General features: G+C 42.7%; 1 protein-coding gene across 1 annotated transcript in view; it reads left to right on the top strand.

Annotated features, from left to right (window-relative positions):
• Positions 1-17,218, top strand: part of CA10 (carbonic anhydrase 10) — a 474,049-nt gene that overhangs the window by 27,248 nt on the left and 429,583 nt on the right. Inside the window, exon 2 of the mRNA XM_083874768.1 lies at positions 5,293-5,367. Coding sequence (XP_083730894.1) covers positions 5,293-5,367 — 75 coding nt within the window. The remainder of the gene's footprint in view (positions 1-5,292; positions 5,368-17,218) is intronic.

Genomic DNA, 17,218 nt, shown 5'->3' with positions numbered 1-17,218 from the left:
GCATTTTTCACGTGTGGGAAATGGCACACACATGAAAAGTTGTATTTTTCATAAATGGCAGTAAAGTGAATGGAGAATTCTGATCTGGCAGGATTCTACTCTTGGCTCAGGCTCAGATGTGAGTGACATAAACAATGCCATCAGATAGAAGCTGACAAATACTTCACGTAAGTATAGAGAGTAAATAAGTGATTGTAGGATGGCTTGTTTATATCCTGCAAATAGGCATATTTACTGAGGGGCGTTCTGTATTTGCTGCAGCATTTTGTGTTATGTCAACATCAGCATTCCAGCGAGATGCAGACTCCTTAGCACTGCACATGCTATGCGGGTATTCCAGCATCTGCATCGTGGTCCCTGGTATCCAATTCAGTGCTATCTGATAATTTCAGAATACATTTACTGACTCAGTAATAGCTTTTCTTCTTTTTGAAACATGAGGCTACTTACTTTAGCATCAAAGCTAAAAAGAGTTAACTGCTGACTTTATGAGGCATTGGCACCTTTGCTGTTTGCATTTACTGTGCATTTTTATGATCCTGTACGATGCTGTTTCCCTGTGCATGGAAGCCACTAGGAAACAGGAATGCACAACAGCTTGAAGAATTTAGCCTGTAATTTTAATGCCCCACAATGAGACATAGCTACAGGAATCTGAAAGAATGGTAGAACACAGAACAAGTGTTATATGAGCTCCAAACAAATATTCTGTCTCTTCTGCAGCAGCTTTGTTGAAAGGGATCTGACCTGATGGTGTTGTGTCAGCAGAGCTACTAATCTCAGACACCAGAGATTTCAGTGCCAGGGGAGGGAACACCGCACAAATGGATGTCATTCAGTATCCTCAAGCACTTTGACAAGTGTGTCGTTTTGGACTCTCCCTGCTCATGGCAGAATACAGTGCTGCTGCTAAAAATTGCTGTTACAGAGCTCCTGTGCAGGTTACCTGCAGTGTCTGTTCAGAGGATCGTGTTTATTTTCATGGCTTGCAAAACAAACAATGTTTCTAGGAAGCAAAAGCCATACTCTGGGTTTTAGTGGTAAAAGCAGGAGCCTTGGAGGTATCACAAATGGAAGTTGTGGGGGTTTTTTGGGTTTTTTTAGATATTCCCTCTTCAGGAATATGGGATTTCTTTCTACTCTCCCCCTGCTGACAAGGAGCTGCTGTGGAGGAGCAGTGCTCTGGTAGGACCACAGCAGTGTCACAGGCCACACAAAGAGCCCACATATCTCTTTATATGGTCCTTGGGAGAATTGCAGGAAGAGGCACAATAGTTTAACTGAAATCAGAAGGATGCTGAGAGATTTTTGCTATTTTCATGTGTCATGAGGTAGCACATAGGAAGAATCCATTTCCTTGGCAACAATCCTTGAGCCATAAGGTTGAACCTGTTTACTCAGGCACAGAGCCATTCTGCCAGATGGGCATTAATACACCAATTGTAGAGAGTCTGTGTTGTATGTGCATCAGGTGTGAGTGTCCCAGATAGGATTCCCAGGAAGGATTGTCCATATGGCTGTTCATTCTAATTTTATATTCCCTTGTACCATCACTAATCCAGGTACGGGGCTGATTACGCTTCAAAAATAGGGAACAGCTTTTTCCTCCTTTCGTAAGTCCTTTTGCCCACTTGCATAACACAGATTGGAGTGATGGTTTAGGAGAAGTTTTTGGAAGACAAACTTTTCTCCCTGGCCTTACCAGACCTTTCTGCATTCAGAAAAATGAGAGCTTTATAAATCTTTTCCCTTTTTAAGTAAAGTCCCTGTAGGCTTCATCCAAGTAAATCTTTGGCACCAAGCTGGATTTCACACAAACTGCAGAGTGGAAATCTGTGTTCAGTCACTCTCTGCATTACTTGGCAGGATGTTTTGCCTGGACTGCTATAAAACATTGAGGTTTCAGGGTTCAGGAAAGAGCACAGCACTGGAAATTGTCACCCTGACTGCCCCCTCACAACCCCACCTGCCTTGCCTCTTGATTTCCTCAGTGGACTCAATTCTCTGTACATCAGCAGTGCTGCCAGCATGGCTCTTCCTCTACCTTAGATATAGCCAGGGCACGACATCATAGTCTGGTATTGTATTTTCTGTGTTTCATTTTCATGTGAATTGAAGAGATAAGGATCTGATATCTGTAGAATGTGCAGAAGGATGCCAGGTCATGCTCTTCTCTGATAGCTGAAGCAACTGCACTGGCATCCAATTATTTAGTACAGAGCTTTGATAATCTAGTTTTCTTGCTCATTTCATACAGCCTGTTCCATCCTAATGCAGCAGATATGAAAAAAATGTCATCAAATTTTTTTTTTTCCTGCTATTCCTTTTGGAATTAGCTATTGTGAGTATTTGGGGTAACCCACCAAAGCAGAACTGCAGAGCCAGCATGTTTCAATTTTGGTTTAATATAAACTCCAAAAAGTGGATTATACTTCTCTTCTGGACCTGGCATGTATCATTTAGATTGCCTTAGAGTGGGAAAAAGCAATATATTTTTCAATTGTGTACATTTTGATGAATGCTGACATTAGGCAGCTGGATTTGAAAATACCCATCCTACTCAAAGTCTTAGCTTGCTTTTATCTCTATATATAGAGAGATAATTTTTTCAGCCCCTTCTAAAATGCATCTGCCTCTGCCTGGCTGAACCAATTCTGTGTGTATGACTATAAGATGCACTTTAATACAGTGTAATTTCCTGGGAAATTTTAAGTAGAAGAATTATGGCTCTACTTTGCTGGGACTCCTTAGTATCCTCTCCTACAGCCATTTTGAAATCTTTAAGAACTTCTGCTGAGGACATGAAAGGAAGTGCTGAAATACAAAACATTGCAGTTCAGACTAGATAGAAACAATGCTCATGTATCTGGCTTGTGAGTTGGGATTTGCCATTTTCCAAATGTTTGTACAGTGCAGTCTAGCACAGCCAAGCCATGAATAGTTGGAGTTCTTCAGGCAGTGTTAAAAAAACTAAAATATGAGGACAATTTCATCTGCAGACTGTAAAGGGTGCACAGTAGAACAGTCCCTTCAGTGTAACACATCACTACTCAGTTTATGGAACAAGGTCAGTCCTGCAAGGAGAAATCTGTATCCACATGTGCCCCATCTCACTGGCATGGCTGGATTCTGGTAAAGGCAGCATATTGGTCCTTGTGTCAGTGCATTTAATTAACTTCAGCTTTACTTTTGTTTCTGCAATCTACAGTCAGTTAAATCATAAATACCGTTCTGTAACTTGATAGAACAGTATGTAATGGTCCTTATCTTGTATCCCTTTTAGCCTGAATTTCACATCCTCTTCATATTTTTTAATGACAGCAACAATCTTTATTATACTGCTGGAACTTTTCCCAGGGTAGTTGTATTTTTCATAAATAATATGTGGTTTAGAAGTGAAACTGCAGCAAAAAGCTGCTAAATCCAGCATCTTCTGTAGCTGGATATTTATATTAAAAAAAAAATATCTTGGCCTTGTGAAAGAAATTGAAAGTGTCTTTAAAAGAAGACAACCCCAAAATCTAAGTGAAATGATGCACAAGGTAACTGAGCTTTCTGCAGCTCAGGGAGAGATGCTCCAAATAGGAACATAACAAGCAAAATACAGAAGGCATAATGTATTTGTATATCAATTCTTCTTTCTTATGGAGATCAGCTGAAAAGTTTCTCTTGATGCATGTCTGTATGCTATTTGAAAATATTTCCAGTTAGTAGAGACTTTACATTTTGACCACAAAATTTGCTTGAGTTCCAGTTTCAGGACAAAGAGAGGTGATGAGAAAGAGCAGCACACTTGACCAGTCAAGACCTTTCTGCTCTTGGCTTTTCAGGGCTTTAGAGAAATCATTTAGGCAACAGGTCCCATGAGGGGCAAACCTCATCCAAAGATTAGGCTTTTTGTTGCTACAACCTTCAAAATACTGATCAAAGAAACATTTTCTTGTGTTCCTGTCACTGATGTTGGAGACAGGAATGCAACAAGAACACATTGAGATCATGCAGCAACAGCTGAATTTTATTGTTGGGTGCCCCCTTATACAGGAGCTTCAAATTTCCTGTGCTTACACATGATTGGTTAAAGGTTTTAACTTCGCCCAGCTCACTGGCCAATGGGTGCATTCCTGGTTCAAAGGGATTGGCTGAGGTTCCTTTGTTTGAATTTGAACCTGACCTGTCAGTAATGTGCCTGGGGATTTGTTAACTTCTATCCTCTAACGAGCCAGGGTGGTGGAGCTGGTGTCAGGCCAAATTATCTGTGCAGCCATAGACCAGCTACAGCTGTCATACGCTCCTGACACTGTTTTACACCACAACGACACAGACTCCGAGTTTCACAAGGCTGAAAATGGCTCCTTTATTTTTGGGATGTGTCTCCCTTATATACTATTTTACACAGACCAATCTGATTGGTGACACAAAGACAAACCACTCACATTGGTCAGATCAGAGGGACATCAAGAAGTCCCTTCTAGGGAAAGGAATGAAAAACAAAGTTACAACTACAAAAACACTTTTCTTGGTTACAGAAAAAAAAAATAATTCAGAAAACCAAAACATCTCAGGCAGAAAACCAAGGCTACATGCTCCCAGCTGCCCTCACACTGTGAAAGAGCTGCATTTCAGAGATGCCAGTCTCTGTTTTTGCCAGGCTTAGCTGGGTGGCTCAGGGGGGAAACAGATTTGGGTGCTCCATTGCAGACAGAGAAGATGGAAAAACCAAATTCCTGCCTCAGCACTGGAGCCTGAGCCAGTCTTGGGGACTCTGTGGGCTGTGCCTTTCTGGCCTGGTTTTGGAACTCGGAGCTCGTGGGATGAGGTGAAGCAGTGACAGACACAGATATTATTGGCTGTGGATCACTCTGCCACTTCTGCCCACTCAATCTGAGAGATTATTCGGAAACTCAGGAAAGGAAGGGGAGAAACTGCTTTTTAGTCAGACAACTTGGACTCAGGTATTCAGTACTGAGCATTTTTTTTTCTCTGTGTTTTTATTCCATATTGACTTCATAGGTGGCACAGAAGCCACTGGTAGTCCTATAAATCATCATTTTCTACCTGAATTTTTAAGTTTAGTGATCAAGTCTTCCAAAGCAGAGTATATTTTACTGTGTGATGAACAGGGACAAGGTTCTCTGAGATACATATGCATAGCATGCTTCTGTAAATTGAATAAAGATCACTTGAGTGACTCTTCTGTAGAGGATAGTACCCTGTTTAAAGTTCTTAAAGTTTAGCTAATTAAGTCCTATGTTTTGCCCTAATTTTATAGTTTCTTTGATTATTTCTTTCTAGCTCAACAGAATTCACCAAAAATCCATGAAGGCTGGTGGGCTTATAAGGAGGTGGTCCAAGGAAGCTTTGTTCCTGGTAAGTGTAATTTTAAAATTTTAGCCTTTCTTAATTTTTTTTTCACTGGAATTAATTAAAGTTGGATTTGGGGAAGATATTTTGCTTTGATTTGTTTTCATTGCAAAGATTTTCCGTTGATAAGTACTCAGCTTGATAGTGAAGCACAGAAAGGTTTCTGTTAATCCATCATCTAAAGACCATGGCTGTTTTTCAGGGAAGAGATCACTTTGATGACATTCCTGGTTTCTCTCAGTAAAACCAACATGATGCTGCTTTGTGAGTGTGTGTTCTGTATCTAGAAAAGGGGAAGGGACTGAAAAATATTACTGTTAATTGGATGAAATAATTTATCTGTTGGAACACTTCTAGGTAATTGCATTTCTACAATTTTAGATTAGATTTTAGAGTAGATTAGGATAGGACCCCACTGCATGCAATTTTCACTGATTTTTGTTTAGCAAACAAATTATAAGTGAAAAAACGAAATAAATGGGCTTCATTGAGATTTAGTAAATGATAAATAATCAAGAGGCAACTATAAGGATTCTTGCAGTATCTTTTCAGTGTGATTGAGAATATTCATTAATTTACATGTATTAGTTATATCTTATAAGGTAAAGTAGTGCTTCAAGTTTTATCATGAATGCAACAAGAAAACTGCTGTGTGATCCGTGTTTCCTTGTAACAGTAGAAAATATTGCTTGGCTGTTGTGTACCCTGTTCCTGAGGATTTGTAGATTTGACCTCAGCTCCTTTCTCTCTTTGTGAGAACTGTTACAACCTGACAGTCATCTGAAATCCCCAAAATGCTGATTGTCTTGTTAAGAATTCTAGTGCAAATGAGATGAAATATTTCAGCCCACACATTTCTGGTGCCGAAATGGTTGTGAAAATCTACAGGCCTGGAGCTTAGTTACATATTGATGTGGCATAAAGTAGCTTTTCAGATTTACTTGAGATTGGTTTGGGCTGTCAGAAACACTCCTGTGTATTGTTGTGCATGCTTAGTTCCTCATGGTGACAGCAGGGGAAGAAACCTGGAGAATATAATCACCTGCTTTCAAGATATTTCAGCCTTCCTGAGTCGCACAACTTAGGTAGATGCCCAGCAGAAAATGAAAGAAAAAATATTTGCCAAACAGGCCTAAATTTAAAGTTGCTGAGAAAAATAATACAGTTGTCAGTATATAAAGAAACCTGTGATCAGTTCATGCTTTTGGTGTTCTAGTCTTAAAACTGTGAGAAATTTAGGCTTAGGAACATCCTTGGAAGATGAAGGAGGAAACAGTGATGACTCAAAAACTTCTGGGAAGGAAGAGCTTTTAGAGTGGTGTGGAGGGACACCTCCTATCTAAGGGAAACCCCAATTACCAATACATGTTGAATGCTGGACTAATGCAGCATGCATCCTCAACAGCTGGTCCAGAAAGTCAGTAATGAACAGCTCCCTGAAGCAGCCATGAAGAAAGCAAGGGGAATTTGGGGGAATCTTTCAAATTCAACTCTGCAACCTGTCAGCCTCAGCAGAAGAGAGAAATCCCATGAAATTTTACAGAACAAACAACTAATTTTTTATAATTTTTTTCCCCAGCAACACCTAGCCTTTGAAAACCATATTTAAAGCATTTCAAGGCTGCATTTGTGGCTGTGCTCTCAGACTAACACATCACAAAGGATCTGTTGGTGCATATTAAGTTTATCCACGCCGGTGGCAGTCAAGTATCAGATCTCACATGAGATGCTAATTAGCACCTGATAGGTGAGAGCTGCCAGGCAAACTGAGGAGCTATTGTTGGAGCTGCTGACTGATGTGCACTGAAGCAAACAGCTCCAGCCATCTGCCAGGATGTTTTCTTTCCACAGCTGTTTGTCCTGACCCAGGGCTGGAAGTGAACACCCCCAAAGATAGTAGAAAGGAGAGTTTGTCCAAGAGCCTGTCACTGTAGTTCAAAACTGGCATCTCAGCTGATATGATTGACATGAATCCAGCTCTGTGGCTGTTGGGGAGAGCAGCACAAATGCAGAGATGATTAATTAGGAGCAATATAATTGTAAAACACCCCAGGAGTAGTTCCTGGAGTTTGTCTATCACAGCTTTAGCTGGGTAAATACTTTTCACCTACTTCAAGGCAAAGTCACTGTGTCTCTTTGAACTCTCACTTCTCTCATGGAGGGCTGTGTAAGAATGCAGTTAGGACTGCATCACAATAAGCCTGGGTTAGAATGTGCCATTCATAAGTTTTTCTGCTTAATCTGTTTTGGAAGCATTTAAGTCAAGTCCTAAAAACGTGCTGGATCCTGTGCAGATTTGCCACTGAGCAGTTGATAAAATCAAGCCATATTTCCCTACATTCCCCAAATCCCAGACTCCCCATATTCTGGGATAGAATGTAGAAAAAAAAAAAAAGAAATTTAAATCTCTTTCTAATGTTCATCTGGACGCAGGTTTTTGTCCTGCTATAAGCCACTGAGCTGCAGTCACTGCTGTGTATCTCACAGGAGGGAAGGATTTAGGCAGAGAGGAGGTACAAGACCTCTCACAGTGTCTTTGCCAAATTCACTTCTTGAAGTGCTCCAACAGAAGGCAGCATTGGGAGCTGGCAGATCCTTTCAGCACAGAAACTGTGGCTCAGGTCTGTCTTGGTGCCCAGCCTTGAAAGAGAGATGCAGAGTTCTCAAGTGCAGGAGGAAAAGTTCATTAAGACTGGATTTGTGTATCTGCTACTGGTGCAGAAACCACTCTCCATCTCTCACCTCTTCTACAAGCAAAGAGTTGCCCTTACGATTTAAATCATGTAGGCAAACAAAGTAGAAAGTAAGTACAACTTTAAAATTTTAATTGAATGCAAATTAGGTTCCCAATTAAACTTGAGGGAATGTTCAAGGATGAAGAAGGAATACTTTCCTTTATGCACGGTGATTTACATAATAATCAAATAATTTATATTATTACAAATGCTTTTACTACATCGAGTTTTTTTGGTGTGAAATATCAAAGTAGTTCTTGATGGAGTTCTTAAAACTCCTTTCAATAACCATTTTCATGTATTTTCTTTGGCTGTGACTGTGAATGTGTTGTGTCAGTGAAGTGGTGCAAGCAATTTCCAGGTGGCCAAGATAATCATATCCCAAATTCATTGGTACCATGGTTGTTACTTCAAATAGATGTGAATAACCTTTGATAATCTTTGTGATTGTATTGACTCTTTTCATACTGGTCTCGTTTTTTCATAGCATTATGAAAGTAATGGCTTTGGTAAGCATAAAATATAAGGGTGGTTAAATCTAATTTGTGATCACAGAATGCACTTGCCAAACCTCCATCCTGTTGTGGGAACTCTGGACTGTGTGATAGTATGAGAATATAAGTGTTTTGTTCCCAGGGAAGACACTATATTTGTACTGAATAATACCAAATCTTCTTATTATTTATTTAATATTATTTAATATTACAACAATATTTTTATTTAATATTGTTTATTTAATACAAATATTATTATTTGTACTGAATTATACCAAATCTAAAGTTACTTTATAGGGTGCTAGTGCCAAGCTCAGCTAACAGGAGGAAATCCATCAAATAATGTGTGAGCATTGCTGAGGGAGCAGGTGATGTTCTCCTTCCTTGTAATGAAAGTTATAAATGAACTCTAATTCCAGATGAAGATCTCCATCCACTAGGTTTCATTACTGGTCACAGATCACTGGTCAAAGCCCTTTTCCCTTTTTCCCTGAAGTTCAGAGATGAGAAATCCCCTGTTCATGGTTCCTTCACAATTTGTTTTATTCTGAGAGGGAAAAGACTGCTGGAGCTCTGTGATGCTGTTCCTGCCTTTTGCAAAGATCCTCTTGGTGGGATTATGCCCCAACCTTGACCTTAACCTTAATCTTGGCAATGCTGCACTGGCTCAAAACATGGGGCAGTGGTTGTGAAGCACTGAGAAACTGCCTCTGAGGAGGAAATGCATTAATTTCACAAAGGGAAAAGAAATCTGAAACAATTGTCAAGCTTGATCATAAATGCCAAGACCTCGTTTTAAACATCCCCATGTACTTTTGCTATCCCCATGTACTTTTGTTATGACCCACAGAGGCAGTTCTCGTTTCCCTAGTTTCTCCTGTCTGGGCTTCAAGATTTCTTTCATTACAGCTATGAGCTTTTTTTTTAATTAGAAATGTCTTTATGTACACATTCAAAAATAGTCTTTGACAGGCAGGTCACTATAAGAGCCATGAACTGTTTGTCCATGGTTTGAAACTGTGAGATGCAAAATTTCAAACCCACCCACTTATTAAACTTTCAGCTCTCAGTTTGTGCCACTCTATGGTCACCGAGGGGTCTGAGATGGTGATCACTCAGTGTGGCTGCCTGAACAGCAAAACCCAAACCTGCTGATTACTACTCCTGCACTGCTCCCTTTTCCAACAGTAACATCTCTCCTACTCTTATTTTGGAACTTCAGGAGGCTGCAGCATCACTCACCATCTGGTGCATTTTGCTTTTCACTGAAAACAGCGGTGCAGTCTGAGCTACAGCAGTGCTTTAAACAGTCTGCACATACCCTTCAAAATCGTGCAGTCTGCTGCTGCCTCTGAGGAATTAACCAGCCATACATAATTATTTATTGTAACAATGATGGCAGTTTTTCTTTCAGAAAGCAATACTTTGGAACAGTACTTTCTTCTGAGTGATAGAGCACAGATTCTGGAAATCATTCATTTACTGCTTTGAACTTAGGTTAGTATATGTAATATTTCAGCTTTGGTTGCCAGTTAAAGACAGCTTGAAGGAAGTATATTTCATACCAGGTATTTTCCTGGTTTCTCACATCCTTTGGTGATTCTGAAAAATTGACTCTTTACAAATCATGTAGCTAGAAAGGAGACTAGATTATTTATTTATTTATTTATTTAATTTGTATGTGGTAGTTAAATATAATACAACATGGAGTTTTTCTCTGTTACAACACCTGGTGGCACCATGATTTGGTTCCCACAGCCCCCTTTCTCACTTAACTAGGAAGCTCAGGACTGGGGAATTGCCATTTACAGGTGCTTTTGTTACCACTGTGAAATGCAAAAAGTTGCTGTCTTCAGGTCCTTTCCACTCCTCTGAATACACGTCTATGCAATCCTTTTTAAAAGGGTTTTTTCAATAAAGTTACTGTTTTACATACAGCCTGGAACTGCAGCCATTTTGCAAACAGATCTCTAAATGCTGGTTTTCCCTCTAATTCAATCTTTCCATAAAAGAAAAATAAAGATTTAGGGGGCCAGCAATGTGAACTAACCACAGTAAGGTGCTCTGAAGACCTAAAATTTTAAACCTTGAAAACTTGTGACTGAATCACAGTTCTTTGCTAACGTGGTCTCAGATCCCTTTTCTTTTAACAGCCTGATTATTTTTCTCAGCTGTGGCTTTTCCTCCTCAGTTACAATTGGTATCCACAAAAAATAAATCGCAGGTAGCAGATGCATCCTGGGCTTTGATTTGTTATCCTGACGTGACCGAGTGATTCAAGTTGTCTTCCTGCTTGTTCCTGGTCCCACCAGGCACTGCAAAGGTCAAACCTTCCCTTGTTAGAAGAAGCACATGAAGTGGCAGGTTGGACCTTGCTGTGCCACCGGCTGTCCAGGGCCTGTCCTGCTGCACCTGCAGGTTCCCCTGCCAGGACATGAGCAGTGTCCCTCTTCTGCTTCAGGAATGTGCAAATAAAGAAAACCTTCAAGGCAGTGACTTGCAGATCCTTGTCAATTCTTGTCCTTCACACTTTGCTGCTAGATTAGATAACATTTTTGGTGTAGAAATATTCCAGGTACTTTCTGATGGAGTTGGAAATCCTCTTTCCCACTATCCTGAAGTGGATGCTGTTTACCTTGCAGTGACACTAAATATGAGTTATTAGCTCAAAGAACAACTAAGTACCAGGAATTTTTGGTACAACTGTAGCTACTAAAACCTGCATAGATGATGGCTTCTAGCTGGGGGGAAGGTTTAATACCATTTGGGCAGTCATATACTCAGAGAGCAGTATCCAGGACGTCTGCAGTCCTACACACTGTGTGTTTGCAATCACTGGACAACCTTGAAGACCTGTACTGTTGGGAAAGTAACTTCCCGTTCTGCAAATGTAATACAGTTTTTTTCAATATATATTATCCAAGTCTACTTTAAATCAGTTAAAAGTGAAAAGCCGTTAGGCCACCTCTGTGATCTTACAAGGTTGTTCACCACTGCATGATGAGCACATCCTCTTAAGCTTCTGCTTAAGAAAATAAGGATCATCCCTTTGCACTACCTTAGCCAGACCATCAAAAATCGGGGTTTGGGATAAAAAGAGGAAGATTAGTATTAGGAATCTTTCTTTCCTTAGGTTCTTCACTGTGACCTAAAAGCAAGGGAAGGAATTCCAAGGATAAATACTGGTGTATACAAGAAAGGGTTTAGGGGGTGTTCTGGTTTGGGTTGAATTAGGGGAGAACCTTCAAGGAATCCCCTAATAACAAAACCTCTACCACCCCTCCCCCAACCCTGGGTTTGGGAAGGAATCTCTTGAACACAAAGTGGAAAAAACCGGTTTATTAACAAATAAATAAACACCCCCCGACACAAGGGAAAAAAAAAAAAAGAAAAGAAAAAGCTCAGGTTACTGTGAGGGGGAGGGCGCAGAGCTTCTTTCACGGCCCCGGCGATCCTCCTCGGACTCCTCCAGTCAGATCAGCTCCGGGTGCCGGTCCTAAATCTTAAAGGGGGGGGGGGAAGGGGAGAAGAGGGAAAGGAAAAAAAAACAAATAAACAGAGCACAGAGGCGGCAGAAAGAGAAAAGAGAAAAGAAAAACGAAAGGGCAAGAATATAAGCAGAAATTGCAAGGCAGCGATGCAAGCCTAAAAGCCAGGAAGCCAAGCAAGCCACGCCAGAGAGAGAGCAGAGCCAGCCCATAGTGCCCGCCCAGCTACAGGGAAGGAACAGCTGTTAGACATAACAAAGGTGTCCATGATATGGGATAGAGAGCACTGTCAGCCCGGGAACCCGAGTCAAAGAAAGTGGAAAAAACCTTAATAATAATATTGGTGATTCTAATTGTTTGGTGGGTGTATCGGGATGTTTTTTTCTGGACTCATAATGGCATTCGGGGTGAAAGCCTGCCAATATTTCTGGTCCCTAGGGTTTTTTGAGGTTTTATTACCTCTGTGGTGTCTAGGGTTATTTCCTTACCCGGAGATAGCTTTAGCATTTCTCCTTATACGTAACTTATGTAGCCGTGGGGCACTAACCAGAATATTGGCCGGGCTCGGATTGTTTGTGATTGTTTACAAGAAGGTTGTAAATATGTTTGATGATTCGTTGTTATGGTTGGGCACTCAGTTTGTTAGGGGAGAAGCAGGGGAAGAGGTTTTTCAGCCTCTGTTTTCCCTCTTCTCCTTTGAATTGTTTATATCTTTATTAGGAAATATTCAGTTTCCCCTGAGTGTCAAAGAGACCATCTTTCTGACATTTAATTTAGTAAGCGTTCTCTATACTGTCTGCAGTTTATATAAAATGAAAGCCGAGATTTCCAAAGGGGCTAATGAGACTTCTGAGTTACCAGCAAAGCCAAGTAGGAGAAATCTTGAGTGGAGTGGGAAATGGGAAGATATGGGCCAAATTTTAAAGGAATTTTCCGACCCTATAGCCTGGGACTTTCCATCCGAACAAATTCAGAACCCAGCCGAGGTGGCAAAGTATTTGAAAGAGAAGTGCCAGGCTAATACCAAGGAGAAAAGGATTATTACAGTGAGCTGGGCCCTGGCATATGTTTATCATACTCTCTTAGATACGGAAGGGCAGCAGACAGAAGACAGGGAACAGGGAGATAAACTAGTTACTATCCCAATTACTCAGGCTGCAGCTAGTATCCCAGGCCCCAGGCCAGTAGCTGAATCAGACAGTAGGGCTCAACCAAGGGCTGTTGCTGCTAATAGAAGAGGTGGAAAGTGTACAACTAAGACCGATTGCAAGGTGGAGGATGATGATGATAATCCAGGAGAAGGACCTTCACCGAAATCAGAAACTACATCGAGGGGTGTAGATTCTGGAGCCAATATTGATTCCTTTTCCCTAAAGGACCTTTGAGACCTGAGAAAAGATTACAGGCGACAACCTAATGAATCTATAATAAATTGGTTAGTCTGCCTTTGGGATGCTGCAGGGGAGGCTACAGTTCTGGATGGCACTGAAGCGAGGCATTTGGGATCTCTGTCGCTTGACCCTGTTATTGATCAGGGCATGATGAGGGAGGCTAGCCCTCACAGCCTCTGGGAACGGATTCTGGATGGTATAGCACAAAGATACCTGTGTGCAGATGACCTTTATTTGCAGCAGACACAGTGGAGGACCATAGAACAGGGGATCCAACGTCTGAGAGAGATGGCAGTAGCAGAGCTTATTTTTTCAGATGATGTAACAACTAGGAATCCAGACGTAGTAGCATGTACACCTGTAATGTGGAGGAAACTTGTGCGACTTGGACCATCTGAATACGCCTCTGCCCTAGCAATAATGAAGCGAGAGGAGACAGATGAGACTGTGTTCGATATGGCGAAAAAGCTTCGAGCATATGCTGACGCCGTACATGGCCCAACTCATGCCAGAATTGCAGCTGTGGAAACACGACTGCAGAAATTAGAGGACAAAATAGAGGAGAATCATAGGAAACTCAGGGAAGAGATTAAGGAGGACTTCCTCCAAATCTCGGCTGTGCAAATTAGAGGCCCTGGTATCCAACGCAGGCGCTCCTTTGATGGGGAGAGAAGGTACACCCCACGAGCTGAGTTGTGGTTGTTCTTGCGTGAATCTGGAGAGAACATGAGGAGATGGGATGGAAAGCCCACTGCTGCTCTGGCACAACGGGTACATAATTTGAAGGAAGGTAGGATTCAAAAAGGAAGTCTCAATAAACAGAGAGCAGCTCCAGTTGTTCGCAGCCAGGATGTCAAGGATGATGTCGATGATGACATGTCCGATCCCCTTGAAGGAACCTCTAAGACATATACCCCAGGAAAAAAGGATAATCATGCTTAGAGGGGCCCTGCCTCTAGCCAGGTAGAGGTTAGGGAAAATCATGTGTTTTGGACTGTGTGGGTTCGTTGGCCTGGCACATTGAAGCCACAAGACTATAAGGCTTTGGTTGATACTGGCTCGCAGTGTACCTTGATCCCATCGAGATATGTAGGGGCAGAATCGATTTCTATTGCTGGTGTGACCGGGGGATCACAAGACTATACATTGGTGGAGGCAGATGTGAGCTTGACTAAGAATGAGTGGAAGAAACACCCTATTGCGACTGGCCCAGAGGCCCCATGCATCTTGGGCATAGATTACCTCCGGAGTGGGTATTTTAAAGACCCGAAAGGGTTCAGGTGGGCCTTCGGAGTAGCGACTGTGATGGCAGAAAGCATTCGACAGTTGAACACCTTGCCTGGACTGTCCGAGAACCCAATCACCGTAGGAGTTTTGAAGGGAGAAGAACAAATAGTACCAATTGCCACTTCAATAGTGCATCGGCGGCAATATAGAGCTACTCGAGATGCTGTGATCCCCATCCATAAGATGATTCGAGAGCTGGAAAGCCAAGGGGTGGTCAGCAAAACCCACTCACCCTTTAACAGTCCCATCTGGCTGATGCGGAAATCTGACGGAGAATGGAGATTGACTGTGGATTATCGTGCCTTGAATGAAGTGACTCCACCTCTGAGTGCAGCCGTACCAGATATGCTGGAACTGCAGTATGAGCTGGAGTCCAAGGCAGCAAAGTGGTACACCACTATCGACATTGCAAACGCATTTTTCTCTATTCCTCTGGCAGCCGAATGCCGGCCTCAGTTTGCCTTTACATGGAGGGGAGTGCAGTACACCTGGAACAGACTGCCCCAGGGGTGGAAACACAGCCCCACCATCTGCCATGGGCTGATCCAGGCCACACTAGAAAAGGGTAAGGCCCCAGAACATCTACAATATATTGATGATATCATTGTGTGGGGAGACACAGCAACAGAAGTGTTTGAAAAGGGAGAGAAAATCATCCAAATTCTCCTGGAAGCCAGCTTTGCTGTTAAGAAAAGTAAAGTTAAGAGACTTGCTCGGGAGATCCAATTCCTAGGAGTGAAGTGGCAAGATGGACGGCGTCGGATTCCTACGGACGTTATTAACAAAATTGCAGCTATGTCCCCTCCAACGGATAAGATGGAAACACAAGCTTTCTTAGGTGCCATAGGTTTCTGGAGGATGCACATTCTGGAATACAGTCAGATTGTGAGGCCCCTTTATCTGGTTACCCGCAAGAAGAACGATTTCCATTGGGGCCCTGAGCAGCAGCAAGCTTTCACCCAGATCAAGCAGGAGATTGCTCATGCTGTAGCCCTCGGCCCAGTCAGAACGGGACCAGATGTGAAGAATGTGCTCTACTCTGCAGCTGGGAGTCATGGTCTGTCCTGGAGCCTTTGGCAAAAGGTACCTGGTGAGACCCGAGGCCGACCACTGGGATTTTGGAGTCGGAGCTACAGGGGGTCTGAAGATAACTACACCTCAACAGAAAAGGAAATCTTGGCCGCCTATGAGGGAATCCAAGCTGCTTCAGAGGTGCTCGGTACGGAAGCACCACTGCTCCTGGCACCCTGACTACCAGTGCTAGGGTGGATGTTTAGAGGAAAGGTTCCCTCCACCCACCATGCCACCAGTGCTACCTGGAGCAAGTGGATTGCCCTCATTACACAACGTGCCCGAGTTGGGAAACTGAATCGCCGTGGAATTTTGGAAGTAATCACGAACTGGCCCGAAGGTGAAAGTTTCAGCGTCGCAGATGAAGAACAAGAACCAGTGACTCGGGTTGAGGAAGCTCTACCATACAACCAGCTGCCGGAAGAGGAAGCACGTTATGATTTATTCACCGACGGTTCCTGCCGCGTCATAGGGATGAGTCGAAGGTGGAAAGCAGCTGTATGGAGCCCCACACGACTGGTCGCAGAGGCCACTAAAGGAGAGGGTGGATCCAGTCAATTTGCTGAACTCAAAGCCATTCAACTGGCCCTAGATATTGCAGAGAGAGAGAAATGGCCAAGGCTCTATCTGTATACTGATTCTTGGATGGTAGCCAACGCTCTGTGGGGATGGCTGAAGAAATGGAAAGAGGCCAACTGGCAGCGTAGAGGAAAACCAATTTGGGCTGCTGAAGAGTGGAAAGATATTGCTGCCCGGTTAGAGAAACTACCTGTGAAGATTCGCCATGTAGATGCCCATGTCCCCAGAAGTAAAGCTAATGAGGAGCAGCAAAACAATCAGCAGGTAGATCAAGCTGCAAAAATAGGAGAGTTGAAGATAGACCTAGACTGGGAGCACAAGGGAGAGCTGTTCCTAGCACGATGGGCCCATGATGCCTCAGGTCACCAAGGTAGGGATGCCACCTATAAGTGGGCACGAGACTGAGGGGTGGATCTAACCATGGACAGCATTTCTCAAGTTATCCACAACTGTGAGACACGCGCTGCCATTAAACAAGCCAAGCGGATGAAGCCCCTCTGGTATGGAGGGCAGTGGTCTAAGTACAAGTATGGGGAGGCCTGGCAGATTGATTACATCACACTGCCTCAAACCCGTCAAGGCAAGCGCCATGTGCTGACCATGGTAGAAGCCACCATGGGATGGTTGGAAACCTACCCTGTGTCTCATGCTACAGCCCGCAATACTATTCTGGGCCTTGAAAAGCAGGTCCTTTGAAGGCACAGTACTCCTGAGAGAATTGAGTCAGACAACGGGACTCATTTTAAAAATAATCTTATTAAAACCTGGGCGAGGGAACATGGCATTGAATGGGTGTATCATATCCCCTACCA

This window comes from Zosterops lateralis (assembly GCF_965231275.1).
Source record: "Zosterops lateralis genome assembly, chromosome: 18".
Lineage (NCBI taxonomy): Eukaryota > Metazoa > Chordata > Aves > Passeriformes > Zosteropidae > Zosterops > Zosterops lateralis.
The sequence above is the reverse complement of the archived record's forward strand: the minus strand, read 5'-3'. Positions and strand labels throughout refer to the sequence as shown.